The 19,150-nt window shown below is 40.7% G+C and overlaps 1 protein-coding gene across 1 annotated transcript in view; it reads left to right on the top strand.

Annotated features, from left to right (window-relative positions):
• Positions 1-19,150, top strand: part of LOC142142292 (vomeronasal type-2 receptor 26-like) — a 70,465-nt gene that overhangs the window by 40,777 nt on the left and 10,538 nt on the right. The window contains exon 5 of the mRNA XM_075203972.1: positions 8,211-8,334. Coding sequence (XP_075060073.1) covers positions 8,211-8,334 — 124 coding nt within the window. The remainder of the gene's footprint in view (positions 1-8,210; positions 8,335-19,150) is intronic.

The following is a 19,150-nucleotide window of genomic DNA, read 5'->3' as shown; positions in this document are numbered from 1 at the left end:
TTACAATAAATGGCAGAACAAAGGCCTTAACAAAAAATCATATTTAACAGCAGTAATAAAAACGGGATCCAAAATCCTGAGCCACACAACAAGTCCTGTTAAAAGCATTGTGTAGAGTCACCCCGATCCAATTTACAATCCTCTGTCCAGTGAGACCACTTACACATTGTCATGACTCTTGTAGAACTCAGTTGCAGGTCCTCATTACCATCAGAGGTTCTGCTTTTGTGGAATTAAATCCAGGTTAAATCTCTAGAACCTAGCTTATTTATTAGAACCTGCTGCAGGTTTTTATATCGCTATGTTCATGACAGATCATTTTATTTTAATGGAACCTGTATGCAGCTCTAAGTCTTTGCCTATAATCACCAGTTGCCCCTTCAGATTTCCTGCAAGTTTCTTGCTCTGGTTCTCTGCTTGGATCCTGACTACCTACATATATTTGAGTAATCTGCAGTTTCCAAAACCTGCATTTTACATATTCTGTTATGTTTACTTTTTGTAACTACCACCATTTGTGCTCTGGCTATTCTGTTACATGGATCTCTATCTGTATCAGTGGTAGTAACTACCTGTAAATACCGCAGCTTAATCTGCAATTACCAATGCTTAAACCTCAGGTTCCCAAACTGTGCGCCGTGACTTCCAGGGGTGCCGCAACGCTTTCACAGGGGCGCCGTGGACAGGATGAAGAAGAAAAAAAAGAAATATATAAAAGAAAAAATCCTCCCTCCTTGCGTCTCACTGAATGCCGGGCATGACGTCATCACGCCAGACATATGCAGTGAGAAGCGGCAGGATGGAGGAGCATGCTGGGTCCCGGGCACTGCTGGATTGGTAAGTTTTTCTTTTCTATTTTTTTTTCTTCTTCCTGTCCATGGTGCGATACAGAGGGGGTACAGCTCGGATGCAGAGGGGGCACAGCAAGGGGACAAAGCATGGTTGCAGAGGGGGCACAGCAAGGAGGCAGAGTGCAGATGCAGAGGGGGCACAGTGAGGGGGCAGGGCACGGATGCAGAGGGGGCAGAGCGCGGATGCAGAGGGCAGAGCATGGTTGCAGATGGGGCACAGCGAGGGGGCAGAGCACAGATGCAGATGGGGCACAGCGAGGGGGCAGAGCACGGATGCAGAGGGGGCAGAGTGCGGATGCAGAGGGCACAGCGTGGATGCAGAGGAGGAACAGCAAGGGGGCAGAGCGTGGATGTAGAGGGGACAGAGAGCGGATGCTGAAGGTGAAGAGCATGGATGCAGAGGGGGTAGAGCGCGGATGCAGAGGGGGCACAGAGTGTGTGGATGCAAGGGGCACAGAGTGTGTGGATGCAGGGGACCAGAGTGTGTCAATGCAGGGGGCACAGTGTGTGGATGCAGGGGGCACAGAGTGTGTGGATGAAGGGGCACAGAGTGTGTGGATGCAGGGGACACAGAGTATGTGGATGCAGGGGGCACAGGGTGTGTGGATGCAGGGGGCACAGAGTGTGTGGATGAAGGGGCACAGAGTGTGTGGATGCAGGGGGCACAGAGTATGTGGATGCAGGGGGCACAGGGTGTGTGGATGCAGGGGGCACAGAGTGTGTGGATGCAGGCGGCTCAGAGTATGTGGATGCAGGGGGCACAGAGTATGTGGATGCAGGGGGCACAGGGTGTGTGGATGCAGGGGGCACAGTGTGTGTTAGCTGTAAATTATTCTTTGACAGAGATGTATTCGAAAAAAATATATATAAAATTATTCTTTTCCCTTGGACTTATGTGTATTATTTTCGCATACAACTAAATAAGTATTTCTGTCCTGACCTAAATACTTATTACGCTTTTTTGACTACTTATAAAATGGGACTGCTCGAAAAATTATTTTGGAGGGGTGCCTTAAAATAATTATGGAGACTCTAAGGGTGCCGCTCAAAAGTTTGGGAACCACTATTCTGTTACATGTACTCTGGCATAATCTGCATTTACCACTGTTGGCATATCTTTATATTGTGCACCAATAGCATTGTGTTCTTCTCCAGCCCCTGAGTCTCCCCCATCCTGACACTGACCCCTGTGTTGCTTCAACAAATCACAGCTAATCCATACCTGACCTGTGAAACATTTTTACACACATGTGTGTGGTGTCAGGTCCTTTGAGTGTAACACACATCTTCCTCTACTAGCTCCAACCAGAATATACAATGTATGCAGCCTCACAGTCCGCAAGACAGCATTCTAGGAATATTCAAACAAAAAATCGTAACTTTACTTTAAAAAAATGCTTAGCTCTTTTCAGGACTCTGTTAATCCTTTGAAAGTTGTTATTTATTAATGTGTTCTTTCTGTCACTATAAACCTCTTTGAGTCATATTGGGAGAAAAAGTCTATAAATGCAATTATTACTCTTATTATTTTATAATTTATATGTTACCTATTTTTCCCTCTGGCTTTTGTGTCTTCTTGCTCTATTTATGGGTTCCTTTCAATTAACCTGCACAAATTTCCTCTCCTTCCTGTTTGACTTTTAAACTTCCTTTGGAGTTTTGGCTGCACTCTATTTATGTGTTTCCACGTCTTGATACAAATTTATAAATTATAACATTAATATTATTTTTCCCTTCACTAACTTGCAATCTAGTAATGCAACAACCATCATTTGCTAAACAGATTGTGAGGATATTTATGATTAGGATCCTTTTTCTTATTTTAAATGCCTATATATTGCTATATAATATTTTATTTGTGAATCTAAGTTTGTGGACCTTAAGTATTCTTTGAATGTTACATAACTCTTCAAGTTCTTAAAATCATGTATCTATACAATTTCTAGGAAATCCAATATCTTAGCTAATTTCTCAAGCTTCTACACTTCTCAGTTTCTTCACATGGGAGTAATTATGTATTTGCAATTTTATTGTAGTTTCCTGAGAACAAAACTCTAACTGCCCCTTTAATTACACTTGTACCTCTAAAAAAAATGAATTAATATCCTCCCCTTACCATGTCATCCTTAAACTTCACCAGTCTTTTTCATTCTCTATACTGCAAACATTATATTTATAGAATTCACTTGCTCACTGTCATGGGCAGGACGGTGGCTTAGTGGTTAGCACTTCTGCATTACAACACTGAGATCATGAGTTTGATTCCCGACCATGGCCTTATCTGTGTGGAGTTTGTATATTCTCCCCATGTTTGCTTGGGTTTCCTCCAGGTGCTCCGGTTTCCTCCCACACTCCAAAAAATAAAAGTAAATACTTGTAGGTTAATTGGCTGCTATCAAATTGACCCTAGTCTGTCTGATGTGAGTGCAATCTCTGTACAATGCCGCGGAATTAGTGGCGCTATATAAATAAATAAATGATGATGATGTTTATTTAATGTAGCTGCATTCAAATTGTCAATGCCAGTTCTCTATTAATAAAATGAAACTGTTGAACAGATTTTCTTAATGTTTAAAAAGAAAAAATTAGAACAGTAATCTATATGCAAATGTGTATATATTGTTTGTCTTTAGAGTAACTAACTCTATCATTGCTGTGTATTGTATTCCTTTCAACTGCAAAATCTTTATTAGTTGTGTTCACTAATACATGTCATCTCTAACGTATTCAATCTCACTTTGTCTCTCTTTCTATTTCTTTTTCTTCTTCTACTTGAAAAGCTTCACACTTACATAAGAAATCTTAATTTTAAAGATAAATATGGTAAGGAAAATTTCCCTATGCTGAAAGGAGAATATTTGTCGACTTTAGACATCTTAAATCGGATAACCACTGAAGAAGGAGAAGCACTTATTGTTTATGTTATACATATAGGCTCATATAATGGATCAGCTCCAGATGATAAGCAGCTATACATTAAACCATTGGAAATACATTGGAGAAATGAAAGGGTAAGCTACCAACTTACACTGAGATAAATATTTAAAATGGGAATTAGTTTTATATTTTAGCTTTTTTAAATTTATACAATTTAATCCCAAAATGCTTCATTTATACCTGAAATGCTTTTTTCGCTTTGTGTCTCCCATTTCACTGTCTGTTTATCCATAAACTCAGGCAAACATTCAATTTTCCTAATAAGCTAAATGTTTCCACTTTTTACCATTCATTTATTCTTATTAATATGTATTAATATCATGTCAGTATACTCTACGGCGCTTTACAATTGGCAGATAAACAAAGAGGTTGATGCTCTTCTTATAGTGTTTACCTATTCTTGAGAGTTGGAAAATAAGAAATTGATACGTCAGGTTAGGTGCCACACAGTTCTTGTTGGTTCAGTTAAATGCAGTGTGAAAATGCGAAAATGTAACCAATGTAGGAACTTATGGAGCAGAGAAGACAGTCTCTGTGCAGTGTTGGGAAAGAAAGGCCGACTGAACGGGTTGGGTACGGCTGAACGATGATGGAAATTCCGACAGTGAGAAGACCTGCAAGAAAACAACGGTTTAATGAAAAAACTACATGAATATTGACAGACTACCTCCAAAATGACTCTGCAGATATCCGATGGAGGCAGAAGGATGATAGGAACTCCTCCCGACTGGCCAGCTCTCCGGCAGCACTGTCTGAAGTCAGTGCGACCTGAATGAATTAAAATTTAAAGCTGCAATATTGGGACCAGGCAGGTTAACTGCTTGAACAGTTTTCAGATTTTGAGTAATAACAGTGTAATTGTCACGGTTGAATGCAGGAATACAGATAGGAGCCACGAATATGGTGAAAAACACTCAATGTTTATTTGCTTAAGTGTACAAAATAGTAGGTAATCATGAGCTTGCAGTAAATACCAGGTACATAGCTGATGCAGGAAGCAGGAGGTAATATGAGCTTGCAGAAAATACCATGTACACAGCTGATGCAGGGAAGCAGGAGATATGGAGAGATCCCAAGCAGCAAGTAACCAGAATCATAGCAGAAGGCAGAAACAACAAAGTAACAACATAATGTAACAACAATAACCAGCAATGTATGCTGGGAGTGACAGGTATAAGTAGGGGAACACCAGGTGCAAAGGATAATAAATGAGCAGGTTAACCCCTAATATACACAAGGAAGGCGCAACAACAGCACCTCTGGTGAACAGAGGTACTGCCACAATACATATATATATATATATATATATATATATATATATATATATATATATATTTATACATCACAATAGCAAAGTCCAAAAGGCAGGAGCTGCCAGGGAAAGCAGCATGCAATGAAAGGCTTGCAGGCAGATCCTGACAGTGCTTAAATAATGATGGAAAGATACCAGTGTAGAGTGAGAGATTACACCTTTTGTTTAAGGCTGGGATGAGCACTGGAGACATAAATCAATCGATTTGTGAGGGTAGCAGACTGGGAAAGAGAAGATACTTCATCTTCCTTTGTGGAAGAAAATGAAGAGTTTGTGCCAGAAGGTGCAGTATAAGAATTAAGCAATTTCGCTCATTGACAAAGATACCATGATACTCTATAGTATATATATATATATATATATATATATATATATATATATATATACTGTGGTAGTATGGTAAATAAAATAAACTACATGTCCTTGTGTTGGTGCTTCCTAGTTCCATCCAGGGCCGCCGAGAGGGGGGGGGAGCGGGTACTAATTACCCGGGCCCGGCATGTCAGGGGGCCCGGCCCGGGCCCTTGCGCTGCTGATTTTTTTTAATTTTTTAATTTTTTTTTTCCAAACGTTTTTTTTCCTTTCCTTTTTTTTTTTTTTTTTGGCGGGGGGGGGGGGGCTCGGTCGTTGGTGGGGGGAGCAGGCTAGTTTAAAAAAAAAAAAAAAACATACTCACCTGATCGCGGAGCCGGCATCCCTCCTCTCTGCTGCTCTGTGCTCTATTCAGACTGTCTGAATGCTGGGTGTGATGTCATCATGTCATGCCCAGCATTCAGTCAGTCTGGAGCAATGGAGCACAGAACAGCAGAGAAGACCAAGAGAGGAGAAAAGGTAAGTGAAGGGAGGAAAACGAGGGGGGCACAGAGGGGTTAAAAAATGAGGGGGAGCACAAGGGTTAAAAAACGGGGGGGCAGCATGACAGAGGGGTTAAAAAATGAGGGGGCACAAAGGGGTTAAAAAACGGGGGGGCAGCATGACAGAGGGGTTAAAAAATAAGGGGGGGCACAGAGGGGTTAAAAAACGGGAAAGCAGCATGTCAAAGGGGTTAAAAACGGGGAAGCAGCATGTCAGAGGGGTTAAAAAATGAGGGGGAGCACAGAGGGGTTAAAAAACGGGAAAGCAGCATGTCAGAGGGGTTAAAAAATGAGTGGGGGCACAGAGGGGTTAAAAAATGGGAAAGCAGCATGTCAGAGGGGTTAAAAATTGAGGGGGGAGCACAGAGGGGTTAAAAAACGGGAAAGCAGCATGTCAGAGGGGTTAAAAAATGAGGGGGAGCACAGAGGGGTTAAAAAATGGGAAAGCAGCATGTCAGAGGGGTTAAAAAATGAGTGGGGGCACAGAGGGGTTAAAAAATGGGAAAGCAGCATGTCAGAGGGGTTAAAAATTGAGGGGGGAGCACAGAGGGGTTAAAAAACGGGAAAGCAGCATGTCAGAGGGGTTAAAAAATGAGAGGGGCACAGATGGGTTAAAAAATGGGAAAGCAGCATGTCAGAGGGGTTAAAAATTGAGGGGGGAGCACAGAGGGGTTAAAAAATGGGAAAGCAGCATGACAGAGGGGGTGAAAAAATGAGAGGGGCACAGATGGGTTAAAAAACGGGGCAGTATGGCACAGTGGGGTTAATAAACAGGGGTCAGCATGGCACAGTGGGGTTAAAAAATGGTGGGCAGCATGACACAGTGGGGTTACAAAGGGGGGGGGGAGGCATGGCACAGTGGGATTGAAAAAGGGGGGGAGCAGCATAGTATAGTCTGATGAAGGGGAGCCAGATGAAGGGGGCAAAAACAGCATGGAGGGCACAGTGTGATCATAAGGCATGGCGATGATGAAGGGGCACATTATTGTAATATTGGAGCTGGAGGAAGGCCTAATTATTAATCGTGGGTGCTATTGATTTAACGCTGGGGCTGGCTGTAATTTTCTAAATGTAGCCATTTTTTTTTCAAAATAGGTCCTTCAACATTTCTGGATCCGGACAAGCCACAACTAAAGAAAGCAGCAGCCACAGGTGGAGAAAGTGAGAAGAACAGGTAGGAGAGAGCAGCACAGTGTGTGAAATGTTGTGATTCTAGTAGGGACAATACCAATTTTTGGTGAATGTTGTGTCCAATGTAAGGTGTAGGCCAAGACTGAACTGTTTGTGTACACACTGCATTGTTTGTATACTACCCTGTGGTGGTAGATGTCCTGAAAGTCAGGAGTGCTTAAACATATGTGACGCTCCGGCGAATTGAGAGCCTAGTGGTTTTTATGTTAGCCACGCCCCAATGGCACGTTTGCCACGCCCCCAAATGCATGACCGCACCTCCCAAAATTTTTGCACTGCCGTTTGGCTAGCCACGCCCCTGAATATATGACCATATACCTAATCTTTTTTGCGCCGCCGTAAGGCGGCGCAAAAAAATTTTGGGGCTTACTTCACTATGAGGGGGGCCCCATGAATTTGTTGTACCCGGGCCCTGAATTCTTCTTGGCAGCCCTGGTTCCATCTGATATGATGTGGTTGCCAGGGACATTAAAAAAGTCACTATCTCTTCCATGGGAGAAGGGACTCTGTGTTTCCAGGCAGAGGTTGTGGTGCAGGGGGCAGATAAATGGTCTTAAATGAATCCAACCTTTTTGTTGCTGGAGGAATGATGGAGCAGAATATACACACTCAGCCTAGTGCTGGACTGCAGACTATGAACACTGGAAGTGGCAACTAGATGTTATTGGATAATGAATAGGTTTAAGACAGCCAGTGACTTTCCAGTTAAGGAACTACAAAATTGCAGCATTATGTGGGATTTCTAGTCTAAATATCTCAAAATTGGTAAACGATAGAGACTTAATATCAAGAAAAATACACAGTCCCATATAACAAGTACACCTATGCAGAGTCCAATGGAATAATTCTTAATTTTAGGTGCCTAAAGTACCAATGGACAAAGTTATGAAAAATTCTCATAAAATTATTTTTCAGCTGTTTTGTCTTAACAAATGCTCAATAAAAAAAAATCATCAATCCAATATATTTCCGCTTCTCAATATCCCTACATATTGGTTATAGTATTCTAAAGCTGTTAGAATTTCAAAATAGGCTCAGTTAAACCTCTGTAACTTTTTTTAACAGATGCCACAAGGTCAATGTTCTGATAAGTGTCTTGATGGATTCAGAAAAGCTCCAAGAGGAGGATCTCATGCATGTTGCTATGACTGTGTGTCATGTTCAGAAGGAGAAATTTCCAGTAAGTCTGGTATATGTACAATAGCTTATTATTTTGCTTTGCAAGTGCAAGTCAGAGAAAATTAATTCAGCATTCAGCGACATGTTATTTTAAAGGACTATGATATATTCTTGTTTTATTTGTATTTTAGAGTCTGAAAAACAGGTGTATACAGAAAGAATTAGACTATAGTGGGGATTCAATATCATTCTACGGGTTGGGTACGTTTTTTTGTTTTCAAAAAATCCGACACCCACTTCACCTACAAAAAACCCCCGAAAGTTTTAAAAAGCAATGTTAATATTTATAGACTTACCTTTAAAGCAACTATGCAGATCGCCGATAGACCCGAATGCTGACCGCAGGTGATTTCGATTGAAGTGGTGTCCGGCACTACTGTTTACTGTCATCGCGACTTGTATTCATCTGAATTTAAAGTGGCAATTTCGGGCTAAGTGTTTAAAGACTTAACCTGCGGGGACCCGACAATGCCACTTTAAATTTAAATGAATACAAGTCGCGATGACAAGAAAACAGGAGTGCCGGACACCTCTTCAATCGAAATCACTTGCGGTCAGAATTCAGGTCTATCGGTGTTCTGCACAGTCGCTTTAAAGTTAAGTCTATAAATATTAACATCGCTTTTAAAAACTTTCTGGGTATTTTGTAAGTGAAGTGGTTTTCGGAATAGTGGTAATCGTATTAACGATTACCACCACATTCTACAACTCCTCTTTTTATCTTAAGGACTTAGTGTATCAATTCAGCATTTTAAAATTCATCAGAAAACTGTACCAAAAATCAAGTGACTGATTGCTTTAAATTTAAACATTGCAAAATTACCCCAGATCACTAACAGTTAATCCAATAAACGAAGCACTTTGAGAGAGAGAGAGGATTTTTTCCCATTTGCATTTGTTTTTTTTCCCAGCCAAATTAATGTCAAATTAATGTCTTTCCCAGCATTTTATACAATCACCTCCCCATTTGCACTTGGATATCCACTTTTGCACCCCCCCCCCCACCCACTTTGTATAGACTTTATCCTTTTGCCATAGATATCCCCCTCTTGGGCAAGGAGCACCTCTTGCAAAGACACGCATTGTTTTTGGTTTGAATACTTTAATAAAAATGAATGTAAGGAAGCATGGAAATAGTGAAAGTCTAATGGTCATCTGACCATTATTCATTTGAAAATAAAAGATCAAACTGATTTCCAAATCTTCTGAATGAAACACTAATATCTAAAGAAATAAATGTGTGATCTATAAAACTACATTTTGGTCTAAGTTCATACAATAAATTATCTCTTTGATACCTAGGGCCTGAGCTGCCACTAAATGAACTTAACTTCTGTCTTTTCACTCTATACGCAGAGCCAAGCACGTCCCAAGATGTAGTCAGCTTCTCATCGGCAGCATATGATCCACATTTAATCCAAGTGTACAATTGGCATAACGCTGCCCATAGAGAGAACACAAGTGTAGGGGCCAGAAATCAGCATTGCTACCATATGCACCAGGCTTCTGCCAGGAGTATTTACACTACGGCCAAAGGTGACCGCCATTAAATGTATAGTCAGTTAGTTTCATTACCAAATATACGCTCCGCGCTATTACCGTTGTTACACTATATTGACCCTTTTACATGATGACTGTGGATTTAGGGTGCACCGACACATCCCAGTTACTTTCTTATTATCTTATACACCACTTGAAATATTCTGAATCATATGAAACCCACATCCTAAGGTTTTAAGACACCATAACTAATCTCACATGTAAAATATTTATTAGGCACCAATTAAACACTAATATGTAACCCTTATTCTCATGCTACAGTATTACAATTTGTGCAGTTTTGGGTATGCTCTATTATTAAACTACACAGACGTATGCAATATGTGTATGTGTTAATACTTACTTTATTAGAACTAAACCATTTTAGCTCTTAGCAAAGACTCTGGGCCTGAGTCATTAAGGCAAAAAAGGAGTAAATGTTCTTTGGGACAAACCATGTTACAATACAAGGGGTTCAAATTAGTTTATAATTTTGCACACAAGTTAAATACTAGCTGTTTTTTCATCTAACACACAAATACTTAATAGCTTTATTATTACACTGAAATTTAAAGTTGATCTAGGACATGTTCTACCCCAACTATAAATCTGTCCCCACATTTGAAATTTACCTCCCCCTCCAATGCAACATGGTTTTGCCCAGGTGCACATGTTACTCCTTCTTTATGCTTTGCTCTCCTTAATGACTCAGGCCCTCTGTGTTTAGTAGTATGGCACAGCCATGCCACTCGTATCCATTACTTCAGGGAGGAATAGCAGCTCCTCACAGGTGAAGCTTGTTGCCCTCATACTTGCAACTGGTGCATTTCAACACTCACAATGCCGATTGGCTGTGCTAGGAACCGAGGACTGTTCTTGTCAATGTAAGTGCGATGATGTGCGGCAGGGGATAGCCTAAATCCTTTAGGCTTAATGGCTGCTAGGCAAACATTCATATTAAAGATCAGAGCAGCTATTGTGCACATACACAACTATAAACATTACTACACTATAATAACTATAAATAGCACCAAAGTTTGGTGTGAAAATACATTTGCTTACACTTAAAAAAAAAAAAAGTATTTTCTTATTGTATACATGACACCATATGAAGTTAAAACATTCACACGCTAGCTAGTTTCAATAATCATATATAATATTTAATTTTATTGCTAAAAACAATAATAATGCTAGCAATGAAAATGCCTCAGACTGAGAAACAGGCACCTGTGGACAACTGTGTCACTACAATGTGCTTCCAGCCCAATTTCAGCAACAAGGAAGTGGGGGTACTAGTGCGTCTTGTGGTGGGCAAGATATTTCACATCAACAGGCAGCCTACAGCTGGGCAGAACATCCGCATTTGGAAGGAGATAGTATTGCAGGTGAGAGCCTTGACTCCTATCTACCTCAGTGTAACTGAGATCAAGTGGCAATTTACTTAAATTAATTTATCTTACTGTGTCTCTCTATCTCTGTGATGCTCTTTCTCTCTCCATCTCTCTTTCCTATACATGACTTCAATGTAACTACACATTACATGACCTAGTTAAATTATATTTACTTTACATGTGTCAGGATTTCAAAAGGTACCTAAATGATAAACTCCAGGAACATCACTGAAGGGTGACCAGTGGTGGGCCCATGACTCCTTTGGGACTGTTACCTATTGAGGGGAGCCTTGTGTAGAAATCCAGGCTGTAGTACGCATTGACCCAGATTCAGGTCCCTCCGCAGAGCTACATCAAGTGCACTCAGGTCAGTATTCATACGATGTAATCTATAAATTACAACAAGACTAATATTGTGTAAACATATTTATAAATGTACTACTTGCTATCTTAGGTAACTTGGGTTTAATACATCCATACATACATTAATCATAAAATAAAATCAGTTTGTTATCTATAGTCTTGACAAAAGTACATATTTTGCCATTTGACATTACCATTTTTAACTTAAAAAGGCTAAGAAGAAATATAAAAATACACAAAACCTAAGAATGTCCTTCAAAAACAAGTTTCAAATGGTTGTTACATCAAATTTTCCTTGTGCTACATACACATAAAGCTTCATATAGAAGGATTATGGAATTTGTACTTTTACATATTAAAGTTTTCTTTGAAAATAAATTTTGTTGACAGAAAAATAATGTAACATTTAACCATTCATTTTTCATAGAGGAAATACACCGACCCACCATGAGGAACATCTTGAGGAGGTAGAATAGGATGTGTCGGGGGAAAATACAGAGAAGGATCAAGAGGCAGAGCTGCCAGGGACAGCAACCTCCTGGCCTCCTGCTGGCATGGAACATTCAACACCATTGTGGATGCTAGAGGCCTTAGAGAAAAGTCTTAATAAGACCAAAGAGATCCAGAACACCATCCCTGCCATCCTCAAGAAGATGATAGACCAGAAAGTCTGGAGTGCCTGTTCCCTCCAGTATTCCGTAGTGTCCCCACATTTGTCCCCAGGGATTTGATCCCAAAGGAACAGAGAACGTAACACTTTCATCTGCACTATAGGCAAAGTTTTTGGACTTTGTTAAGCCAGATGATTAGGACCAATAACAACATCGCCCCTGGAGGGGAAATATTTTGAAAAAATAAACAAAATTAAAAATGATTTGAAATTCAACAAAAATACCATAATATGCACACATGGGTCTGTTTATTCTATTCATTTAGAATTTGTTTTTATGGGCAAATATAACATGGAACACTAAAGATTCTAAAATATTTTAAATTATATTTAAAATATTTAATATTCAGAATAAAGCAAAATTAATATTGAAGCACATAATCCCTGAAGGCCACATCTCCAGGGAATGTACAGGATCCAAGTTGATGTCTACCTCTTGACTTGCAACCTCATTATGTTGTACTCAACCTCAACATTGCCAAAATTGAACTCGTTAGACCTGAATCATCATGGCAGGTATATGCCAATTTTGAACATATTGCACGCAAAGTCGCTCTGCACATGCCCAGATCCGGGACATACAGCTTTGAACGCAGTAATATCTGCTTCATTTTCCAGCACAAATGACAGTGAAGACAGCCAAAGATTTCGAGGAGAGAACTGGGTGGGGAAGGGGTGGATGCACGTAGGCAATGTACAGTAAAGGCTTTCCCCTGCACATACGTCCATTTTCGTCTCTAGTGCATGCAGTAATAGGCAGTTTTTACAGACGGAAAGCCTGCGCCAGCTAGGGGCTAGTCCAAGTCACTGCTGACAGCCATGAACACACACCGCTTCACCACGCGTAATCTAATTCAAATTTAAACTAATCTCCTGCATACAGTCATCTCATTAGATATCATTATATGAGACCCATGAAGGGATATCACCAATGGTGCCTTAGTGTAAGTCTCATTTTCTAGAGATTAGTTTGTCGGAGATTGTTTTCTTGTTGTTGTGATCGAATACAAACTTATTCGTTATAAGAGGTATGTTTAATTTTATTTTTCCCTGCACTGAATATGCATTCTAATGACTTTAATGTGAGTTCTGAAATGTGTGCTTCTACTTTTATTCCAGCGTGACCTAGAACCAATGTGCAACATCCTGATAGCAATGCTGCCATTGACCAAACTTTTGGTGGTATTGCACTTTTGTGCCACTGGGTCCTTCCAGACCACAGTGGGGGTAACGGTAGCAATGTCCCAAGCCACTTTCAGTCATGTGCTGAAGGTTGTGCTGAGGGCATTCCTCTCATGTCTCAGCCAATTTATCCATCTGCCAGTCAATGAGGATTCCTATGAACTCATAAAACGGCAGTTTCCCATCATAGCCAACTATCCACACATTATAGGGGCAATAGATGGCACACATGTAGCCCTGGTCCTGTCAGGTGTAAAGGCTTTGATTTATTTGAATCGTAAGCATTTGGAGTCGATAAATGTCCTGGCTATATATGATGCCTCTCTCCTAATTTGAGGCATGATTGCTGTATGGCTTGGAGGCCTGGCTGTATCCATGACTCCTTCACCTTCAGGGAATCAGAGACATGGTGCAGATTGCAACAGAGGTAAGGTGGTGCAAGGCCACATGGTGACGCTTATCTATTAGGTACTATTTTATATTTTTTAATTAATTCACACTAGCCTTTTGTTGTCTTAAAGAGCTTGCCATACCCTGTAGTCAGAAGTGGTAGCTCAAACAACCTTTCTAAAATATAAACACTTTTTGCAATATGGTGTATGTTACAATGCAATGGGTGGACATTTATTTAATATTTTGTAGGCAAGGAAAACATTGGCTGCTTTTCATGTAGGACACAAATATTTGATAGCTGTGTTTTTACAAAGAAATTTAAAGTTGATTTAAGACATGCCTTAGCAAAACTAGAAATCTATCCCAGCATTTTAAATTTACCTCCATCTCCAATGCAACATGGTTTTGTCAAGGTGCAAATTACCTTAATTTTTTTCACATTGATTGCCTTAATAAATCAGGTCCCTAGACTCAAATTCCAAAGATTGTACCATAACAATAGTACCACATTTTGTTAGAAGATTGCCTGAATTGTTTGTATGTTTGGTTTCTCATTATTATTATTTGTTATTTTGTCTTTCTTGTCATCCTTTATAGGAGACAACACGTATCCTTTCTGCCCTTGGCTCCTCACTCCTCTTTGGAACCCAGACACGGAGTAGGTAGTCACATACAACTCGGTGCATACGTCCACCAGATCAATCATGGAGAGGGTATTTGACCTTTTAAAGGCCCAATTTAGGTGCCTCAACTGATCTGGGGGCGCTTTTGTGTATGCGTCGAGGACCGCATGCAACATCATTAGGAGTGGGGTTCTTTTGGTGAAAGAGACCATGATTGCTGGCCAGTAGGGGGGACACTTTGACCCAAGCCCTCCAGATATGGTGGATGCTGCCGTATTGAAATAATATGTGCCTTCCACCTGTTTTGCATGCAAGTAATTTTAGGACATCAAAAAACTAAGCCTTGAATTAAATGTACAAAAACACCAGAGAATTTTTTGGTGGAATTCAAAATAATGGTATATTAATGCCAACACAATTCAAAACACATGTGCAATAAATTCAAACAAACAGAACAAAATAATTTTTTGGCACTTGGCCCTAATGTTGCTGTTGCTTGGGGCCGGGCGTGACTTCTGGTTACCTGTGATGTGGAAGGCAACAATGTGAAGAAGTAGAGGCCAGTGGGACAGCAGAGAGTGGAGGTGCAGAAGAGAGGGTAGGTGCAGCAGAGAATGACCTGGGCTGATGGTACTATAGTAGGGAAGCCCACAGCATGGGGTCCCCCTGCTGTAATGACAACCAGCCCCAGGATGGTGAGTATGTCATTCCCTATTGAGATGGGGCCACCAAACCCCCCACCCAGTGGTTCCCAGCCGCGTGCTGAAAGTACACCCCTGGGTGGTGGGTGTAGGGTAATATTAAATGTATAAAGCTTAAAAGCCTTTTGTCCGTAGTGCAGTAAAGGTCCCTGCATGGTCAAGCTACCATTAAGTGTCTGCGCATGCAGGAGTTTGTGTTATGTCATGCACATTGATACCCATGGCTGCAAGGCCATGCTAAGACCTGTAGTCCCCCAAATGTAAATAAAACCAATTAAGCTTGAGCATCAATAGTCTTATTTATAACAGGTTAACAATACAAATGCATAGCGTACTGAAATGTATGTGTGTCTGTGAAATACTTAGCGGTCCAAATACTTCTGATAGATGCAGTATTACACCACGCCAGCTTTTACGTCACGTAAGTGTCTTTACTACCAAATTCATCTGTTAGCGTATCTTGAGATCTGAGCCTTGATGATTTCAGGAGTGCGCAAAGCAGCATTATGTCTGTTTTGAAACAAACGCATGTTGAGCTCAGTATGCGTGCCTTGATGGACCAGGCCCATTGTCTTCCCTCCATCAAGTATCTCCCCCCCCCCCCGACCTCTCTGTAAAAGGGTGCTATAGAGGAAATGGGTCCTAATAGTCTTTCAAATGTATGGATGTCTATTTAGTAACGTTATTTATGATTATTACTGTCAACCAACTCCTTGCAAAGGTAGTTCTGGTTTACCCTAAGAAATATTATTCTTATTTTTCCCTAAATCCATACGGACCAATTTATATATATATTAAACTTATGTTTATATTTTCAAGAATGACTGCACACAAAATATGTAGTTTCATTTAAAATGTTTTGTATTCTTAATTAACATTCAAATTGTAAAACTCATTAATATTATAAGACAGTAAACAGAGTATGTTATGCAACTCAACAGGTTTCGCTTACTCTATTAAGATGGATGGTGTTCATACAATACATTACATTCATTGTCTGTATTATAAATATACAATTTAATGAGTGTGTGTGTGTGTGTGTGTCCCAGCTATTTTGTGATGTAAAGGTGTGTCTGAATCAGTTTTACCTATTGATAAAGGTGTGTGTATGTGCTGCTGAATTGTGTGGTTGGGGGAAGGGGGGAAAGCTGTGGGGGGAGACACACAGGCTGGGCATTCAGCAAAACGCATTTCAACCTTCCACATACATTTCACAACATAAATCTCAAATACTATTTGTCAGGCGCCGTCTCTGCACTGACACTTGGTGCAGGAGACGGACACCTGCACTTTCTCAGCAACCACGTCCTGTTGCCTAGCAGCGGGACGCTATCTCTGCTCACCTGTCTGCAGCCAGCATGTCTTACCGCCAAAATCTTAGGGTATATAAAGCAGCCTCTGACACATGTCTAGTGCCAGAGTATTTGGTCTTCAGACTTTCTCCAGCGTTTGTTCCTGTGATGCTGTTATTTGGATTCTGACCCCGGCTTGTTCCTGACTTCTCCTTTGGTTCCTGATTCTGGCTTACAGTGATATTTGATATTGACCCGGCTTCCTGACCATTCTCCTGCTTCTGATTTGGCTATATCCGTTCCTCTGGTTTTGACCCGGCTTGCTGACTACTCTTCCATCCTGCATCCTGGTGGGCTGTCACTGCTGCCTCAATTGTTACCTCGCCAGCTGACTGATACTGAGGGCCGCGACCTGCGCGTCCCTTGCAGCAAAGTCCATACCTCCTTGCGGGGGTTCCTGGTGAAAACCAGGGGCGTGTTAGACTCCGCGCCTTAGTACTCAGTAGCGCCAACTGCTGGCAGGTATCATCAATTCCAACTAGTGATTCTGACACCATTTATATTCCAAACTACTCACATTCATTATGCATGAATCAAAACCATTCTCATACTATAAACTCCAGTTATCTTACATAGAAACTTCATACTTGCCAACTCTCCTGGAATGTGCGGGAGACTCCAGGATTCTGGGTAGGTCTCCCGGACTCCCAGGAGAATATGGCAGCCTCTCGCATCTGTCCATGTCCTAGTGGACTGGGCAGAATTAGAGCCAAAAAATTTTAGGGAATCATGGCATTTGGCCCCATATAAAATGATGCGTTTTGCATCATTAAGTTATGGGGCGGGACCAAAAGGGTGCAATTTACATAGCCCCACCCCTGACAAGCCCACATCCTTCAGGCAGCTCCAGGACGCCAATTTCAGAAAGTCGGCAAGTATGAGAAACTTATACCATGTGTTCTCATATTGTTTCATTTCACTTATCTCAGTCAAAGTCCAAAAAGTGTGTTAATTATGCTTTGCAGCAGCCATTACTATTATTCACATTTCGCTCTATCTAACATGGAGACTTTTACCATTACAACTAAGATATTATGCATCTCGCACAGGAGCCATTTTGTCCAATCATGATGATGATATTAACTTACAATGACAGCCATACTGAAGGCATGTAGGAATTAGATAAATCTCCATTTTCTCAATTGTCTGCATAAACTCAGTCTCCTCTGAACACATTGTATATTACATTGCTACCATAGTAACTACCATATCATAAACTCAATTTTTCCATCACTAAACTGCATTATTTCAAATGTTTCATATTAAAAAAACTACCTTCAGTCATTGCACAATGCACAATCCATTCTAAATACCAGGACTTACAGTTTCATAAATCAATGTATATATCATCCCACAATTGTACAGTATTGCAGGAGTTAATTACAACAACATGGCACATTGTCAGCCATCTTAACACTATATCTAGCTATACTGTTCAATTACAATGCTATTTCAAACATATACAATGCATACTTATGCAACGCAATCTACACAGAAACATATCAATTTCCATTATCAATAAATACAATTCAAACATCACATTGTCTTACAAACTCTATTCACAACATTGCAACTCTATTACAAGACATGCAGTTACAGTTTCCATTCAATTACACTGTAATCCATTTTCACATACTAGCCAACCTCTGATATAAATGACATTCCAAGCTACCTCTCATATGCACAGACCTCCATTCCATTCAACTTATAGGACATACAGATCCCAGCTGATGGAAACTGTAAGGGTGGGAGCAGAGAGGAAAGATACCTTCTCCACCATGTGTAACATAGGATAAAATCTCTGTTTGGGGTAGAGCCAACCTTCCACTGGAAGTGGCTCCTAGCATTTGATATGCAAATCTGACAAACTTCTCAAGTTTTCACACAGCCTCCACAAGCCTCATGCAACATGAGGTAGGGAAATGAACCCACACCTGTTCACTAAAACCAATTCAAGCATGGCTGAAATTGCAGATAACATATTACAAAACTGAACATCTTTATCATGCTCTATCACTATTGACAATACATCTAGCTCATCTGTTCCACAACTGCGCTGTCTGGGAGTCATTCTCTACTCCTCCTTCTCCTTCGCACCCCAAAATTAAGGATTCCGCTAATCTGAGCCCACCCGAACAGTGCGGATCCGACGGGATCCGATGGGATCATCTCGCAGCTCAGGGAGCTCGGTACTCGGATACCCAAAATTCGGGTGGGTTCGGTTCTCGGGGAACTGAGCCCGCCCATCTTTAATTCTAGCCAACCAGTTTCAATTCTAAGGATACTCCTGTGCTGTCAGGACTTTGTCCAAATTTGCCAGGACAGTCAGAATGTATGTCCATTTTCATGTTGCTCTACTATTGAAGGGAGATAAGTGTGCACATAATTCAAATATTACAGGTGGCTATACTTTACAGTGCAGGGCATATCACTTAGACTGCATGGTCATCCACTGTGCTTCCTTAATGTTATTACCAGCTGTGCAGAGAATTAATTTCTCTACCGTTTCTTACTTGACTGCCTTCAGCAACATAATTAAAGGAACCCCCAAAATTTGAGATATAGGATTATTTTCATTATTCTCTCCCTTATTGCTTGCTTAATTGTCTGAC

Source organism: Mixophyes fleayi, chromosome 1 (assembly GCF_038048845.1).
Source record: "Mixophyes fleayi isolate aMixFle1 chromosome 1, aMixFle1.hap1, whole genome shotgun sequence".
NCBI classification, from domain to species: Eukaryota; Metazoa; Chordata; class Amphibia; order Anura; family Limnodynastidae; genus Mixophyes; species Mixophyes fleayi.
This window is presented reverse-complemented; position numbering and strand designations above follow the sequence as displayed.